Raw genomic sequence first — 18,964 nt, 5'->3', positions numbered from 1 at the left:
GTCCAGCGCGCTAACTGCACGACCAGGCAGCCGTACTATAAATATGTTTTACGTTCTATAAATGTTTTACGCTCTATAAATAAAGTTTACGGTCTGTATACAAGGTTTACGGTCTATAAATATGTTTTACGGTCTATAAATATGTTTTACATACTATAAATGTTTTATGTACTATCAATATGTTTTACGAAGAGCTGCTTTTTATTTTAATCCCCAAAAGTCATTTGAATTCTTAACCAAAATAAAAAAACTTTTTATGAGAGACTATAAGTCACTTGGTTTGATGCCCGATAGATCTAAAAAAAAAAAAAAGAAAGGTCACAGCTCAGGTTGACATGTGAAAATCAAGCTCTACATAAACTCAACTCTTTCTAATTCACTACAGCCTTAGTTCCATCCTTGTCCTACTTATGCTGTGCTACATGGGTGACAGAGTATCTCTCACATGTCCGATACCCAGGGGTGACATTAAGTGACCACACCATAGTCCAGCATCGGGTCATTATTCATGGCATGGTATTTAACACGCAACGTAGGGTGTGTAGAGGTTAGACAAGGAGGGGGGGGGGTTAAAGGTTAAAGTCGACCTAACAGTCAATTTGACACCTGTTGGGGGTGCCAGGAGCAGCCTTTGCGTGAAGATAATTGGCTATGAGATCACGTGGCGTGTGAAACTGACATTTCCGTTAAGTGCGCAGTGAGTGTACGTACAGACCTACTCACGTAGGCGTAACAGACACGGAGCCACTCACGTAGGCGTAACAAACACGGAGCACCTCACGTAACCGTAACAGACACGGGCATACTCACGTGGACGTAATAAGCACAGGCCTACTAACGTAGGCTTAGCAGATACGGAGCTACTCACGTAGGCTTAGCAGATACGGAGCTACTCACGTAGGATTAGCAGATACGGAGCTACTCACATAGGCTTAGCGGATACGGAGCTACTCACGTAGGTTAAGCAGCCACGGAGCTACTCACGTAGGCATAATAGACACTGAGCTACCCACGTAGGTTTAGCGGACACGGAGCTACTCACGTAGGTTTAGCAGACACGGAGCTACTCACGTAGGTTTAGCAGACACGGAGCTACTCACGTAGGTTTAGCAGACACGGGCATACTCACGTAGGTTTAGCAGACACGGAGCTACTCACGTAGGTTTAGCAGACACGGAGCTACTCGCGTAGGTTTAGCAGACACGGGCATACTCACGTAGGCATAATAGACACAGAGCTACTCACGTAGGCATAATAGACACGGAGAGAGTGTAAATCTATATTGTACTGTGAAAAAAAAAGGGTGGGGGGCTGCAGACGTAAAATCACTAGGTATTAATAGATTACTCAATAAATTTTATAGGACTGAATTAAGCTGATACACTCTATGGAAGGACGGGGGTTATCTTTATCCCTCATTTAGTGATCCACGCATCTGGCTTTTATTTTATTTTTGCAAGCACCAACAAAATGTGCGACTTCCCATAATTCAATACAGCATCTAGCACTGACAGATGACACCAAGCAGAGACACAATTATAGAGCATGCACAGACCTTTACCACACTACTGGATAAAGGGACATGCCAGTGTGTCAGGACTTCCGGTTTGACAATTATCATGCCATGGACAACTGACTTCCGGGAGGCAATTGTAGGCCATAGGTGGTGTTACTATTGTAGTCTGATTGAAAATACCAAACACCAGGTTTTGAAAGCAAGCATTTCCTTCACAAGGCTAGTCCAGAAATGGAATCATGAACTACTGACCCTCCACTCCAATCGGATGGTGACTACGCTTATGTCAACACATTTGAACCAGGTCAACTGGTGCAGGGATGACATGCTCCCATTTTTATTTCTCTATGCCAGTGGTTCCCAAACTTTTTCTTTCATAACGGCACACTTTGCACATTCTAGGCATTTAGCGGAACACTTTGATTACTTTTTTTTTGAGAGAGATTAATTCACTTGGTGGCCAACTAGTTAATTATTCCAGTATCTCCTAGCTTATGGAACGAGGAATGTGCCTTTATCTTTGTGTCTGAGTATTTTATTAAATTTTGTTTATGTATTTGAAGATTATGGTTCAATGTTTTATGTATAATTTCTACTTTACTTTTTAAGTCTTCTATCCTGAAGGCTTTCTAAATTTAGTGATTTTACTAAAGGTGTTACTCTAGTCAAATGTGAATATTCGTTTGTTATGAATCTCACTGCTCTATTTTGTGTCTGTTCCAGTTTCTTAATGTTTTCTCGAGTTGAGGGGTCCCAAACAGAGGATGCATATTCTATTATTGGCCTAACCAAGGTTAAGTAACATTTTAGTTTTATGTTCTTATTTGATTTATAGAAATGTCTTTTAATAAACCCTAATGTTTTGTTTGATTATATATATATATGGTAATGTATATATATGTATATATATATATATGTATATATGTATATATATATATATATATGGTTGTATTCTCTCTTCATAACATAATTATTAACATATGATGGAAATTCTAGATGTTTGTACTCGTACAAGTCAACACTGGCTGAAAAAAAAAAAAGGGAGAAATCCCTTAATACTGTGAAGAGACCAAACGCTGATCTGGTTTGGTTCTATTGTAAGACAAGACCCATTGTCAAAAGTCATCCTTCTAGGTACAGCAGAGAGAAGCACCAAGCACTCACTAAAAATACACACACCATTCTGTCAAACGTCTCACGTTTCTTCTTTCACGCCTCTATTTATTAACTTGAACTACGACATACCACCTGGTGGTTTCATCAGAATCTCTTCAGTCTTCACAACCAAACCATACTGAAGCTTACATCAGAAACACGCTCATACATTCCATAACAACAGACAAAAGATCTTATCTTATTAATGTAAGACATTTGTGATAATACAGTTTATGGGTACAACCTACAAGAAAGCTTACCTTGCTGATTGCAGTAGCCTCCAGAGTTCCCTCCACTTCGTTGTTGGTCACCTGGATGGTCAGGTAATCATTATCCAGCAATGGCCACGTCCCCTTGACCTTACAAGTCTGGAACTCCTCATTAAAAGTCTTCAAGTGGGGGTCCCCGAACAAAACACACAGTTTGAAAGAAGGGTCGTGGCTCGGGTAGTCGCAGAGGGCCGGCACAGGGTCGGGCCCTTTGCTGATGGGCTCCACTCTGGTGTCGCTTTTATTACAATTGTATTTGTCTCCTTCAGAGTCGGCGTACTTACGAAGAGCTTTGTACATCAGATAGCCATCACAGTTGTTGGCGTTCTGCAGAAGACAGTTGTTGAACGTGCGCACCAGTCGGCACAGGACCTCGTGATCGTCGATGCCAGTCTTGTGGTCTACATAAATAATGGAGCAGGACTCTGTGCCACAACCGTCTCGTAGAGCCGTCTGCATGGCCTCCACTGAGGACAGAACAGGAAAAAACATATGTTAGCATTTGTAGAAGACCTACGTTAGCATGTTTAGAAGACCTAAGTTAACATATGTAGAAGACCTATGTTAGCACGTGTAGAAGACCTAAGTTAACATATGTAGAAGACCTACGTTAGCATATTTAAAAGACATAAGTTAACATATGTAGAAGACCTATGTTAGCATGTGTAGAAGACCTAAGTTAACATATGTAGAAGACCTATGTTAGCATGTGTAGAAGATCTATGTTAGCATGTTTAGAAGACCTATGTTAGCATGTTTAAAAGACCTATGTTAGAATATGTAGAAGACCTATGTTAGAATATGTAGAAGACCTAAGTTAACATATGTAGAAGGCCTATGCTAGCATGTGTAGAAGATCTATGTTAGCATATGTAGAAGGCCTATGTTAGCATATATAGAAGGCCTATGCTAGCATGTGTAGAAGATCTATGTTAGCATATGTAGAAGGCCTATGTTAGCATATGTAGAAGGCCTATGTTAGCATGTGTAGAAGACCTATGTTAGCATGTGTAGAAGACCTATGTTAGCATATGTAGAAGACCTACGTTAGCATATGTAGAAGACCTATGTTAGCATATGTAGAAGACCTACGTTAGCATGTTTAGAAGACCTATGTTAGCATATGTAGAAGACCTATGTTAGCATATGTAGAAGACCTATGTTAGCATGTTTAGAAGACCTATGTTAGCATATGTAGAAGACCTACGTTAGTATGTTTAGAAGACATATGTTAGCATATGTAGAAGACCTATGTTAGCATGTTTAGAAGACCTATGTTAGCATATATAGAAGACCTATGTTAGCATGTTTAGAAGACCTATGTTAGCATATATAGAAGACCTACGTTAGCATATATAGAAGACCTATGTTAGCATGTTTAGAAGACCTATGTTAGCATATATAGAAGACCTATGTTAGCATGTTTAGAAGACCTATGTTAGCATATATAGAAGACCTACGTTAGCATATATAGAAGACCTATGTTAGCATATATAGAAGACCTATGTTAGCATATATAGAAGACCTACGTTAGCACACAAAGATAGCCAATGTTAGCATATATCAGCGTAGAACAGAAACCAACGTTTTAAAATGAACCTCATTCACCAATCGTAAACGAACAACATTTAGTCACGTGATCATATTGATAAAACAACGAAAAAAACTGTCACGTGACAACCATCAAGAATTATAGAGCACCACGTGGCTAAATGTTATTTGTTTACGATTGGTGAATGAGGTCCATTGATTAGAAAAAGTGAGACAAAATAAAAAGTCACAGAATATGTACAAAGATGTGATAGACAAACTTGGCTTGCCTCTCTACTAGAGCCAAGAGAGCCGGCGATTGTTTTCGTGTCTGTAAAACGCAATCTGGTTATACAATTAGTAGAAGTGTACCTTCTTCACTAGTGTTATAAGAGCGTAGAATGGGTTGCCTGAATCAGACAAGGCAGCCAACGATTAACATACATGACTAGATTGACACGGACACAAGTAGGACGTAATTATCTTCTCTTTTGAAGTAACGTCTGTAATTTATAAGATGCGTTTCCCTATCTTGATAGATGGATACAGATTAATACAATACATTGCGGTGTGTTTTCTTCTTGGCATAGAAATTAATTGATGCTGAACATAAACATACAAAAGTGCCCTCCCTTCTAATTGGTTGAGTCTTGGGAGCCTTTTAGTAGTCACGTGATTAAGTATTTACAACCCCCTCCCCATGACTAGATGCATAACGAATGCATTCTAATTGAGCAAATGTAAAGACTAGGGCCACACCGAACGTACACATACCAAAGCCCAGGTATTAAATGTGAGGAGAAACTTTCTTACATAATATATAACACTATGACCAAGTGACCTAGATCTGGTTTTGGTAGGTGAACACACACACACACACACACTCGACAGGTGAAACAAGTCCTACCAATACAGGCACAAAGCAGTCTATTGGGACTACACGATTTCCAAAGAGGCAACACAAAACACTTTCACATTTCTTGGGTTGACTAAACACACATTCATTAATTGAACTAACAAATCAATAAACACAGTACATAACACAATAAAAACAAAACTACAATACATAACAATAAACAACACAGAACAGAACACAATAAAAAAACAATGCATAACACAATAAACAAAAAAACAATGCATAACAATAAACAACACAGTACAGAACACGACATTACACAATACACACTATAATACAGTGTTTCCCAAACTGTTCCAAGGAACCCTCGTGTTCCGCGAGGCTAGAAGGTGTTCCGCGAACTACTGGAATAATTAACTAGTAGGCCACTGCGTGAATTAATCTCTCTAGACAAAAAAAAAAAGCGAAGTATTCCGCTAAATACTCAGAATGTGCGAAGTGTTCCGTTAAGGAACCACTGCTATAATACATAACAATATAAACAATACAACACATTACTAAAAAACACAGGCAAGATCTAGGTCAGCGTGTGAATAATGGTCACATCACGGTTTGCAGAGCGACGTGAAATACTGTATTGTCATATATCTTCAGACATGAACACATTCGGTCTTTTAAAATTATATGAGATTTAGACTCGAAATATTGATAAGCAAAATGTATTTTATCATCAAGAGTAGAAGTCTAGATCTAGAACCGACAAACCAACGAAATACCAGTGTGCTAGGTAGATTTTGAAGAAGTCTAGATATAGAACCAAGGAACCAACGAAATACCGGTGTGCTAGGTAGCTTTTAAAAAAGTCTAGATCTGGGACCGACAAACCAACGAAATACCAGTGTGCTAGGTAGATTTTGAAGAAGTCTAGATCTAGAACCAAGGAACCAACGAAATACCGGTGTGCTAGGTAGCTTTTAAAAAAGCCTAGATCTGGGACCGACAAACCAACGAAATACCGGTGTGCTAGGTAGCTTTTAAAAAAGTCTAGATCTGGGACCGACAAACCAACGAAATACCGGTGTGCTAGGTCGCTTTTAAAGAAGTCTAGATCTACAACCGACAAACCAACGAAATACCAGTGTGCTAGGTCGCTTTTAAAGAAGTCTAGATCTACAACCGACAAACCAAGGTAGCTTTTAAAGAAGTCTAGATCTAGAACCGTCGAAGAACTACAGATGAAGCGCTTAAGAAAATGCGAGTATGTGTGGGGGGAAAAAAGGAGGTGGGGCGGTAGTGAAAACTACAATAGACCGGCAAGAAACTTTTTAAGTCTGTGTAAAAGGGGGGGGGGCTACAATGGAAGAGGAGGGCCAAGCAAGACATTTTACATTTTATCTTTTATAAGGAGTTTATATTGGGAAAAAAATGATAGTTGATTCGTTGGTAGTCGTTCCAGGGAATGCAGACCAAAATTTAAAATGGCTACAGTCGAAATAACCAACATACAAACTTTAAAAGCCATCACAATTATTTTTTCAACTAAAACCATTACAATAACATTTTTACAGAACCGAAACCTCGACTATAATTTTTCGTTATTTTTTTTTTTTTTTTTTTTAAATTTCAGTTTGACCAGTTTGGAAAAAAATTTTAATGGGCATGTCTCATTTCAATTAAAGGCGAAAATAGTGTGTACCAGCGACCTTGATACGTTTCTTATATACATATTAGGGTAGAGCTAAAAATAGTTCATAAAAAACCCAAGAGAAAAAGAAAGCTAAAAATAAACTAGACTTCAAAGTAACTAGAGTTAAGAGATTTCCCGAACCTATTCTTAGCATAATATAAATAAAAAAGGGGGGACAAAACAGAAAATTTGGAGTCATTTAGTCTATTGACCTTTATTTGAACACTACCCCAGTGGACTTACTATTCACATTGACTTTATATTGTCTGTACACCTGAAGTATTGCGTGCGCTTATTCGTTATACAATTCTATATTGTAATATTAATTCATTTTCATAAGTGGATCTACACCTTGATATAATGTTACTTCCTGGATCTTCGAGATGTCGATTGGACATCGTGTCACTAGATTTACGCTATCTCTAGTGTCAACTATATAATTGTCATAGTGTCATATATTATATATAATGGAAAAAAAAAGTCCAATACAGACATTACACTAACATTAGTATGATGGTATATATATTTTCCACATCTATCTCTAAATGTGTGTATACACGACACACGATGAATGCTACCACACAGGGAGCAAGCTATGTCCAGAACTGAACTTCTGAACTAACATTTAGGGTAAGGGGGGGGGGGGCAATGTGGAGGTCAGCGTCTACAGCGGGATGGCTGGTGACCACTGTAAATAGACTTTAAAAAAAAAAAAAGCAGTCCAGTCTTGAATGTCGCTTGTTTAAATGTTAGACATGGCTGCTAGATCTGATAGGGAGGACAACGCAAGGTCAAGGCCGAGTGTGCTGTTTTCGCCTCCCAGTTTGGGGAAGACAACAAATTAGAAGCAAAGAGTTAAGTTACTGACCAAATACTGACCGCAAACGTGGTAGGTACAGTTAAAGGCTTTCCTTCAGAAATGGTTACGTTCTAGCCCCAAATCTCTTGCAGGGCGGCAGAGGCTCGAGCCTCGGACATTTGTGACAACAGCCCAAAGCAAACACCACACGATCCTATTAGTTATTTTCAAAACGAAGTCGATGGAAGCATCTTTCTATTCAAACCAGTTAACAAAACATATTTTTTTTTACAGTTTGTTAACATTATTTTTTTCCCCAAACACACCGGAAGTTCATTTAAAACTATAAATAGACTCAACCAATTGGAAAGGAGGATACTTTTGAATTTTTATGTTCAGCATTAATTAATTTGAAGATGCGTTATCAAAGTTTGAGTTGGTGATCTGTAAGATAAAGTTCAAACTGGTCGATAAAAGCGTATCATGTATACTTTTTTTTTTTTTCAACCTTAAAAATGAGATAGCCGTTATCAACACATGGACATGGGCTCGCTGAGGGATACGAGGATGAAAACAAAAACAATGTCGACAACTAACACACAAATGTCCATCGTTGTTTGTGATTTTTTTTTTTAAATTGCTTCTATCATTTTTATTGCCGCTCATTGTGTGTTTGTTTCAAATAAAATTTTAAGTTTTTCCTTTGCTACTTGAAGATCAGACAAGTGAGAGCGTCTTTAGTTTCCTAGTACTAGGTTACAATGTTGTGCGTCGCTCTTAGTGGACATATTGCTTAGTCTACATATGCACGTCGTCGTATGAGTTATATGTGTACCGGTACATTATATACCACTGAGTCTATATGTGTACCGGTACATTATATACCACTGAGTCTATATGTGTACTGGTAGATTATATACCACTGAGTCTATATGTGTACCGGTACATTATACCACTGAGTCTATATGTGTACCGGTACATTATATACCACTGAGTCTATATGTGTACCGGTACATTATATACCACTAAGTCTATATGTGTACCGGTAGGTAATACCACTAAGTCTATATGTGTACCGGTACATTTTACCACTGAGTCTGTATGTGTACCGGTAGGTAATACCACTAAGTCTATATGTGTACCGGTATATTATACCACTGAGTCTATATGTGTACCGGTAACATTATACCACTGAGTCTATATGTGTACCGGTAACATTATACCACTGAGTCTATATGTGTACCGGTACGTTATACCACTAAGTCTATATGTGTATCGGTACATTATATACCACTGAGTCTATATGTGTACCGGTACATTATACCACTGTCTATATGAGTACCGGTACGTTATGCCACTGAGTCTATATGTGTACCGGTACGTTAGATCACTGAGTCTATATGTGTACCGGTAGGTAATACCACTAAGTCTATATGTGTACCGGTACATTTTACCACTGAGTCTGTATGTGTACCGGTAGGTAATACCACTAAGTCTATATGTGTACCGTATTATACCACTGAGTCTATATGTGTACCGGTACATTGTACCACTGAGTCTATATGTGTACCGGTAGGTAATACCACTGAGTCTATATGTGTACCGGTAGGTAATACCACTGAGTCTATATGTGTACCGGTAGTAGCCGGTACGTTATATTATAAAGTCTCGCACATTTTTTTTTCAATTAAAAACAAAATGTACGCTGCAACGAGCCACATTAATCCATCTTTACATCAGCTGGTAGCGTTCCCTTCTCTCAGACTCGACTAATGAAGACTTATTGTCTTGGCTCCAGTGTTTCTAAATATGTTAAGAATGGCCCCCAGTAAACGGTTTTGTGGTCCTAAAACATACAAGAGTCCTCTTAACGTAGACTTTCTACTAATCTACTATAGCGGAACCCTAGCAAGAAGCGCGAAGCCAGAAGTCTGATGTATGTATATTAAAGTTCTAGTTATAATTAGCAGGGGACGAAAAGTAAACATATGAGAACCCCTGGCTCAAGGCTATCGTCTGTTTACTGTAAGTGAAGGGGGGAGAGAGGCGAGTCTTGTAGCTGGATTAATAAAGATCTAGCAGTCCAGGTGTGCTTGATTATAGTTTAGTGTCGGCCAGGTGTTGGGGGGGGAGACAAAAATTCTTCTAAAGTTACGTTAAAAGTCAAGGAGAAGGGCTGACACGTCTCCGTTGAAAACTAACCTGAGAATAAGTTCGGTTGAATACGTGAGAAGGCTCAGTTAAATGCTGCCTCTAAATGAGAGGATACTTCACTATACACTGCTACTGCGCGAAAATATGACTCAGTTGAATACTATCTTCCCCTAAGAATAAGTCTCAGTTAAATACTGTCTTCCCCTAAGAATAAGTCTCAGTTAAATACTATCTTCCCCTAAGAATAAGTCTCAGTTAAATACTATCTTCCCCTAAGAATAAGTCTCAGTTAAATACTATCTTCCCCTAAGAATAAGTCTCAGTTAAAGACTATCTTCCCCTAAGAATAAGTCTCAGTTAAAGACTATCTTCACCTAAGAATATGTCTCATTTAAAGACTATCCTTCACTTAAGAATATGTCTCAAACACTATCCTTCTTTAAGAATAATACTCAGTTATCTTATAAAATACAGAAGTTACTTCAAAAAAAAAAAAAAAAAGAGAAGATAATTGCGTGTCTCAAAGTCAATCTAGTCATGCATGTTAATCAATGACTTAAACTCTGCCAAGACAAATTAGTCCTAGCAAAGAGGAATGTAGCTTTATCTTCGTGCCTGAGATTTTATGAGTTTTGTTTTTGCATTGAAAAATTATGGTTCAATGTTTTATGTATAATGGACCTTATTCACCAATCGTAAACAAGCAACGTTTAGCCACTTGATCATATTGATAAAACAACGAAAAAAAAAACTGTCACGTGACAGCCTGTGTGCATTACGTAATGTGTATACGAGAAATAGAGAATCACGTGGCTAAATGTTGTTTGTTTACGATTGGTGAATGAGGTCCATTGCTACTTTACTTTTAAGTCTTCTGTCCTGAAGGTTTTCTAAATTTAGTGATTTTACTAAAGGTGTTACTCTAGTCAAATGTGAATATTCGTTTGTTATGAATCTCACTGCTCTATTTTGTATCCTTGTTTCTTGATGTTTTCTTAAGTTACGGGGTCCCAAACAGAGGATGTATAAATAAATTTTTGTTCTATGTTCTTATTTGATTTGTAGAAATTTCTTTTAATAAACCCTAATGCTTTGTGTAAATTTTTAATTGTTTCATCACTATTGGGACTCACTGATAGTTTTTCAGTTATTAAAACATCTACGTTTTGGAGTTTTTAGTCTGCGGAATTTGTTTACTGTAAGTGAAGTCGTAGTTGTTACTTTTAATAACTGACATTTTTCTGGGTGGAACGACATGCTCCAATGTAAATACTACTAGTACTCCTACACCAGAGTGCAAATACAAAATAGAGCAGTGAGATTTATAACATAACAAATATTCAAATTGGATTAAGTAAAATCAGTTGGCATTTAGTGTAATATGGATGTTTCCTCAGGCTTTATATATATATAATATAATCCCCGCATTTTAAGGACGTTTTTAGGTCTTGGCAACTTGCTCAAATACTGAATTAAAAGAGCATCTGGGCCTAAAACTGTAACTGGAATATCCATGGTACAAGGTGGGGTTGGCCAATGGTCCATTCTCCGCCATCCACAGAGCTCTCCAAATGTAACTATTTTGCAGTAGAAAAGCTTAAGGTGGACTGTGCCCTGGGTATGCCCAGTGGAATCGTCACATCCTGGATCCAGGCCCCTTCACGCTATCACATTCAACAGTTCCAGAAAAAAAAACTCGTGAGGGGTTTATATCCAGTAGTAGAGTGTAGTGAGACACTTCTCAGGGCAGAAGACTAAAATGTAAAGTAGTTATAGTACAGAGAATTGTGTGTGTTGCCTGCAACAGCCAGGAACGCCAACGACTTAGCAGAGTTGTAGTCATTGATAAACATGACACGACTAGATCGACACTCGAAATGTGTAATTCTCTTCTTTTTTAAAGTAACGTCTGCAATCTATAAGACACGAGAGTATGGTTCAGTTTAAAAAAAAAATCTTTACAACAGAATTAAATGCAATAAAAGGCTTTACAAAGCATAAAACCAATGGGGCTGGTTATTTGGTTAGAACCTACCTAGAAATTTATAGATCTAGATCTACTGGAGATTTTCATAAATGGCGGGCAAAAAAAAAGTTTTTCGGTGTATCCGATGTACAGAATAAATGACTTTTTGATAAGCTATGTGTTTATTTTTAAAGTTCTATGCATATTTGTGTGCACCTGTTAGCATTCTAGAATTAAATGTTCAAAGCTCTTCCATTTTTAGCTTTTATTGAGTAAATCCAATCATAAACGAAATTAATTGAGATTTGACCTTGACATTTGTTTACTTTATGGGGGAAAATCTCTAATACAGATGTGTAGATACTCTACAATTAATAATGAAAACATTCTCATTGTACATAAGAAATGCAAATGAAAACTCGTTGAAAGATTGATATGTAGATTTACTACTATTGTGTACATAGTTAACATAGCCATGCATCTCAAATAGAACGATGTCAAGTGTACATTAAGTCATGGTACACCTTTTGCATTATAATACAAAATATCACTTTTTAGTACTAGGGCTACTAGCTTAAAGCTATGAAGTGGGGTATATCATACTAGTCTATATATGTACTAGATCAAGTACTATCTATGTCATGTCTATATTAAATTTTTGTTTGCCAGATTATAATTTGGGATGTCTCAAATCATTGGTTCTTTCTGGACAGTACTCATTAGTATACTCAGTCCTAGATATAGATCTAATAGATCTAACTAATACACATCTAGATATAGACCTAATGGCAAAATAATTATGCTGGATAGTCTTGATATAGATCTAGATCTATAGATTAGAATTGAATATTTAGATCTAGAATCACCAAGAATCTAGATTGTAGATCTTGTTTATTTATAGACTAGAATCTACATCTAGACTAATTTTTACTTTTTTTTAAAGATGAAGATATAATCTAGATCTAGACTTCTTAGTTATCTGTATCTAGATCTATATCTGAACTAGATCTAGCCTAATCTAGGTCTAATTCTACAATAATTTATTAAATAATCTATTTATTATTATATTATTTGTATAGATCTAGATCTAGTTAATTCTAATCTTAATAGTCTAGTCTAGATATCCAACCTAGATTTAATTTGTATGACTAGCTTACTATGACTATGAGCCTTTATGAGGGTTGAATATAAAATATATCTAGACCTTCTAGATCTCTACACAAATAATATTAATATCTAATTCTAATGTATAAGTATAAGCATATAACTACTAGATCTATAAGGTGACTTACCTGATATTGAGATCAAGAATGCCCACACAAAAAACAGAAAATAGCCAAAACACGAAGATATGGCGATGGACGGTGGCTTAGAGGAGCCACTGGGACCCATGCCCTTCCATTCAGCGGGCTGACTGAATAGACCACAGCCCTCAGCGGTCCTCGGGTCTGCTTGGACTCTTCTGTGAATGGGAAAACACAGTGTACCATAAGCCATCGGCCATGTTGGAAACGTTTCGTGAACAACTGCTAACAAAAAAACATCAAAGCACACCCCAGGCACGTAATAATAAATCCTCTATGGTCAGAGCAAGGGTTAACCGGGGCCACAGGTCATAGTGTCCAGTTAGAATGTGCACTATTAGTCCGATCGGAAAGTCACGGTACTGTATCCTTTCAATAAGAAATGCTCCAACAAAGAACGCTGGCTAGTGTGTAGCTATACTCCTGTTTTCACCCTCGTTTCCACGAGTGTGTGCTGCCCTCCAAACCTTCACAGCGCCGAACTTTGCTAGCGGCTGGTATCGGGGCAAGAAAGAAAATAGAAGGGGGTATACAATTATAAAAAAAAAAGGGGGGGGGGAAGAAAAAAAAAGTAGCCCTCTATAACTGTCTCGAGCGTTGAGAGACACGCGGGGAAAGGAAGCGAAGTGGGAGAGGGGTACGAACTGGGTCACGAGGCGGAGCGTTAAACGTCACTTGCCAGAGAAGGTGCGAAAACCCGCCCCCATCCTCCCCGCACACAACCCGCCCCGACGTCTATGTGCAGTGTGTGTGTGTGTTGCGTATCTAGCAGATCTGTAGCCATTGCAGTTCACGTAGCGAGGGGAAAGGCGCGCAAGGCTTGAGATGATTGGCTCTAACATAAAGCTTTCACACCTCGGCCTGTTCGTTTGAGCCCTCGGTGGGGGCTTGATTGGGAACAAGAGAGAGGGGAATAGCAGGAGAGTGAGAGAAGGTTACAAGGTGGAAGAGATGCCTAGTCAAGGAGGGCGCGAAAAGAAATCCAACACCGACGGCTTATGAGGGGAGTTTACTGAAGGAATGCTTATCTGTGCTGGTTAGGGTCAAAAGGAAAAAAAAAAGAAATCCTCAAAGAAATTGATATCTAGATCTATGCATATTGGAATATCAGCCAGTGCCGATATTGAGACACTGTTTAACACAAGCCTGCTCGAATAAATGGATCATATTCATTAACCACCCTCGACCGAGAGCTCAATTATTGATATTTCCTCATCCATTTTTGTTAATAACTTAATGAAGTACAAATCTGACATTTTCTCTGCTGCCTCCGAAAACATCTACCCCTTTAACGAATAAGGGGCATTTTATAGATCTATTCTGGGGCATGGCTTTACAGCTAACAGATGCAGGCAGAGCGTGTTCTTTAATTATGGCCCAGGTGATGGAGAAATGAAAGAGCGAGTAAGAGAGACAATCGAAAAAAGGACGGGGGGGGGGGGGGGGGTGCTGAGGTGCTATGTTTAGAGGGGAGAAAAAAAAGAGAAAGGATGTTGTCGAGGTGTCCTTTTGTGAACATTTCGGTGTTAACGAGCTGCCGTGGGTGTGGGTGTGTGTGTGGAGGGGCTCTAGAAACAAACCATACACCGCACATACACCTAGCTCCTGTCAAACTCACACAGCCCCACAATGCACCACGGCTATTTGCTTTGCATTAAGACCGGACGAGTTGTACCCGCCGAGGGGACGCCGAGGTTGAGATTACAAAACCCGTTGAATGTAAATATGTCACGCGGGGGGGGGGGGGAGGGAGGGGTCATGTCGTAACTCTAGGAACGAGAAACGCAAATTGGATTTACCGCTCTTTACACTCCCCCCCCCCTTTTTCCAACCCCCCCCCCCCCCAACCAGCCCCCCCCCTCTTTTACCACTTCAACTTTGAAGGTGTTGGATATTGAGTAAGAAGAAAATAAAGCAGCCGACAGGCAGTCAAACAATCCACATAGGGAACAATCACAGGAAACAATCACAGGGAACAATCATATCTCTCAAGATTGAAATAAAACATTCCACAGCTTATCAGGAGATTACCCCCCCCCCCCCCCCAGCCTAACCCAGCTTAAGGACGTCCTATATTGTTAGCTTTTTTTTTTTTTTTTTTGGTATGCTAGGGACCAGACTCCATTAATCAGTCGGAAAAATACATTTTCATTTTCTCAAAATATGTTTGCCCCTCTTCACCATTTCTAAGCTTTGAATTGAGTATCTTACAATATTTCTAAGTCTTCCAAATCAATGGGACAAGCTGTTCCCACAGTAACGAAGGATATATTGATACCGTATCGTCATTGTTATACAGTTCCCCCATGTACTGATGACTCTAAATCAACACATAAATATCATGAAGAAACAAAAACCTAAAATAGTGACATTAAACAAACTGCGTTTTTACATTTGAACTCCTTTAACAGAAGCATTAAAAAATGGAGATTTTCACAAAATGGGGGGGGGGGGGGCAATCCATAAATAGTAAGCTTTATGGTGAATCCGGTGTAAAGAATATGGCAGACTTGATGAACAAAACATTTTTAAAACTATGTAGTAATTTTTTTTTTATATTTTTTTTTTGTGTAAGCATTTTAGGATTTAAAAAAAAAAATCACATTTTTATACTGAGCAAAGTTAATGTAAACAAGCTTTCGTATAAAAGTGTCCGATAAAAAGCAATGAAAAACAAACAAAACAAAATTTTGCAAACACTTTAAAATTACAGTGCTAAAATATTTAAATGATGTTTTACGAATCTTATCGACCACAAAATGCCAAAATAAAATCTTTTGATATCGTGAATCTGTATTAGGATGGGTACAAACTCCCATAGTTTCAGCACAGAACAGAATTTTACATGCTTAGATCGAATTATATTTCTTTTAACATCGCACACAAAATTTAATGATTACAAAACTCGAAAAATTAAGTTAATAACAGAAAATAAACTCCCAGCACTGGAACATAGGCTTACACGCACAAACACGAACAAATTCGCAAAATGGGCTTCAAGCCTCTACATCTAGATCACATCAAGAAGAAGAGAATCAAAATTACATTTCAGTAAAATAAAAATTGATTTACGTAAAATTGGCTAGAAAAATAAAAAATTCTGATATTTAGTTTACATATAATCTACTCTGACAATAGAGTCGAAGGGGAAATAACAATGAATATAATTTCAAAGAGTTCAGTCATTTCCCTTTGCGAGCTTAACAACACTGCAGATGTCCACACGTCCAACTAAGCTTATAAATTGGCTGACATATCATGTACATCTAGATCTACAACTTCAAAATGACACACACGCAAGAAAAAAAAAGTGGGTAAGAATATATTTAGTCCAATTTATTAATATGACGGTCTATACATACCTGTATTTAAACATAAAATCAATAGTTATTAAAAACGTCTGTTACATAATACGGATTGTCACGCTATGCAAAATAGAAACCACTCTCTCCACTGTCTAAAATAGGTGCTCTATCAATAGCCTACCTTGCACATTATTACTAATTATTACATTTTTTCATTCTGACCATTGTCCAATTTGCCTTCTCTATAAAGTGTTCCTATTGTCCATAATCAATTTTTTTTCAACATTCCATTAATAGTCCCCTTTGATTTGTTTATAAATTTATTGACTATTACTTTGTTCATTGTATCAATTGTTTACATTATCTAAACCACGAGTTTCTTTCGGGATGTTAGATCTAAGTGCTGTTTTGAAGGTTGATATGAATGACTCTTGTTATTGTGGCACATTGCTTAAGGGAGCATAGTGTGGCCAGCCCAATTACTGGAGAGCCTGGTGGAGTAGAAACCTGAGGGTGTATCAGGATTTGAACTCGATATCCTTGTTCACGTTTTTAGCAAACCTTTCACAATAGTTATAAGATAATCACTTTTTTTTTCATAAATAGATGGAAAACTTGGTCTAGGATGTGACATAATCACGTCATCTCAAAGATCCGGCCTGTAGAGACTCTGAAAAAGATGTCTTTCAATGTTAGTGTGTTTAGAGCGCCACTCATGAAATCACGTGAAAGTGTTACAGCGCCACCTATGAAAACATGTCTTCCAATGTAGGTGTTCTAATACTCTAGGAACTAAATCTGAAAACATGTCTTTCAAAGTAAGGGTGTTTAAAGCGCCACCTATGATGTAACTGGCAACCTTAATAGCACACCTTCCAGCACTTGAAAGTAGGGCAGAAATAGAATCTATTGACACACACACACACACTTTATAGTAATATACACACGTATTTTACAAATCTATATATACACACACCGTAGAAATCTATACACACACCCTATCCATACTGGCAAGCTCTTTTGATCCTGTCTCACTTCTGATGCAAATATACAATCTTTAATAACGTCTTCTGGTGGAGCTCTTCAGTTTAGAATGGTATATAAGTACACACATTTGTAGCCACTTCACCGGGCTGAAACAGTCCCCAAGTACATTGTGTGTTTCCAGTAGAGAGTTTCACTCGGAATTCTTACTTGGGACAATCGCATAGATAGAAACTTCATAAGAAGAACTTCAAGGCCTTCTCAAAATCGCTAGATCTAAATCTAGATCGAGTAGCTGACCAAACTGACGTCTTTCTACAATGGGTACATTGACTTGAAAGTTTCGGCTCATTCCTTCAAAAATAAAGATCATTACACCCAGGACCATAACTCCTGCAGAAGTGCAGGACTGCAGGAGCAAGTCAGGCAGCCATTATTCAACTATGATCAAGCTACTCCAAAATGAGGCAACAAAGTTTTGGTTTAGATCAGTACTTCCGGAAATCAGATCACTTGCTGGCAGTTTGTGGGACACAGAAGTTTATGTAAAGAGTCCAAAGAAAATTCCCGAAAACTATTTGTAAAAATAAATAAATAAATATATAATCTCAAACCCTTCAAACTTATCGAATCTAAGCAAATACCTGCTAACAATTATGTACATTAAATCAGTTTCTGATGCATAGAGCAATGTAGGGAGGATGACGGCTCAAAGCCCTCAGCCCCCTGGATGACAAAGTGGTCATCATCGAACCACGATGGACGAACTATATATACATTAAATCAGTAGCCAGGCATTCTTATACAATGATATCTATATTGTGTATATGGCTGCCTGGTCGTGAGGTTTGCTCGCTGGACTGTCGTTCGCATTTATCGATGGTCGAGGGTTCAAATCCTGCCCGCTCCCATCCCCCGTCGTCCTGCGGGAGGTTTGGACTAGGAAGTAAACTATCTTCAACTCTGAAGGAACATCCGAAACATATAAAACAAACAAAACAAACATATCAATTATCAATAATAACAAAACGTCAATCTGGCCAGAAGAACTACCATTGTAAATTGTGGAAAATGTCGGGAAAATATCTAAACACAAATGAGCAGGAATGAACGCAACTTTAGAGGTTAGGAAACAGAGCAGCAACTTTAGAGGTTAGGAAACAGAGCAGCAACTTTAGAGGTTAGGAAAAAGAGCAGCAACTTTAGAGGTTAGGAAACAGAGCAGCAACTTTAGAGGTTAGGAAACAGAGCAGCAATATAGAAATAAGTATCAAAGCTTTTGGAGACAACATACAAACTGTGAAGGAGTGTATTAGTATCTCTGCACTAATGCCCAATGTCCTCCAACTGATGCCAAATGTCCCCCAACTAATATCCTATGTCCTCCAACTGATATCCTATGTCCTCCAACTAATATCCTATGTCCTCCAACTGATGCC

The 18,964-nt window shown here is 38.1% G+C and overlaps 1 protein-coding gene across 5 annotated transcripts in view; it reads right to left on the bottom strand.

Annotated features, from left to right (window-relative positions):
* LOC106050679 (repulsive guidance molecule A-like) overlaps positions 1–18,964 on the bottom strand; it is an 81,769-nt gene that overhangs the window by 12,643 nt on the left and 50,162 nt on the right. For 4 of the 5 annotated variants that reach the window (XM_013205712.2, XM_056041863.1, XM_013205720.2 and 1 more), the window contains exons 2-3: positions 13,225–13,394; positions 2,932–3,407 (exon numbers count right to left, since the gene is read on the bottom strand). In XM_013205712.2, the coding sequence (XP_013061166.1) occupies positions 2,932–3,407; positions 13,225–13,394 (646 nt within the window). Of the gene's footprint in view, positions 1–2,931; positions 3,408–13,224; positions 13,747–18,964 lie in introns of those variants that run through there. The other variant, XM_013205706.2, reaches the window with a different exon arrangement.

This window comes from Biomphalaria glabrata, chromosome 1 (genome assembly GCF_947242115.1).
Source record: "Biomphalaria glabrata chromosome 1, xgBioGlab47.1, whole genome shotgun sequence".
NCBI lineage: Eukaryota > Metazoa > Mollusca > Gastropoda > Planorbidae > Biomphalaria > Biomphalaria glabrata.
Note: the sequence above shows the minus strand (reverse complement) of the source record. Positions and strands in the feature narration are given on the sequence as shown.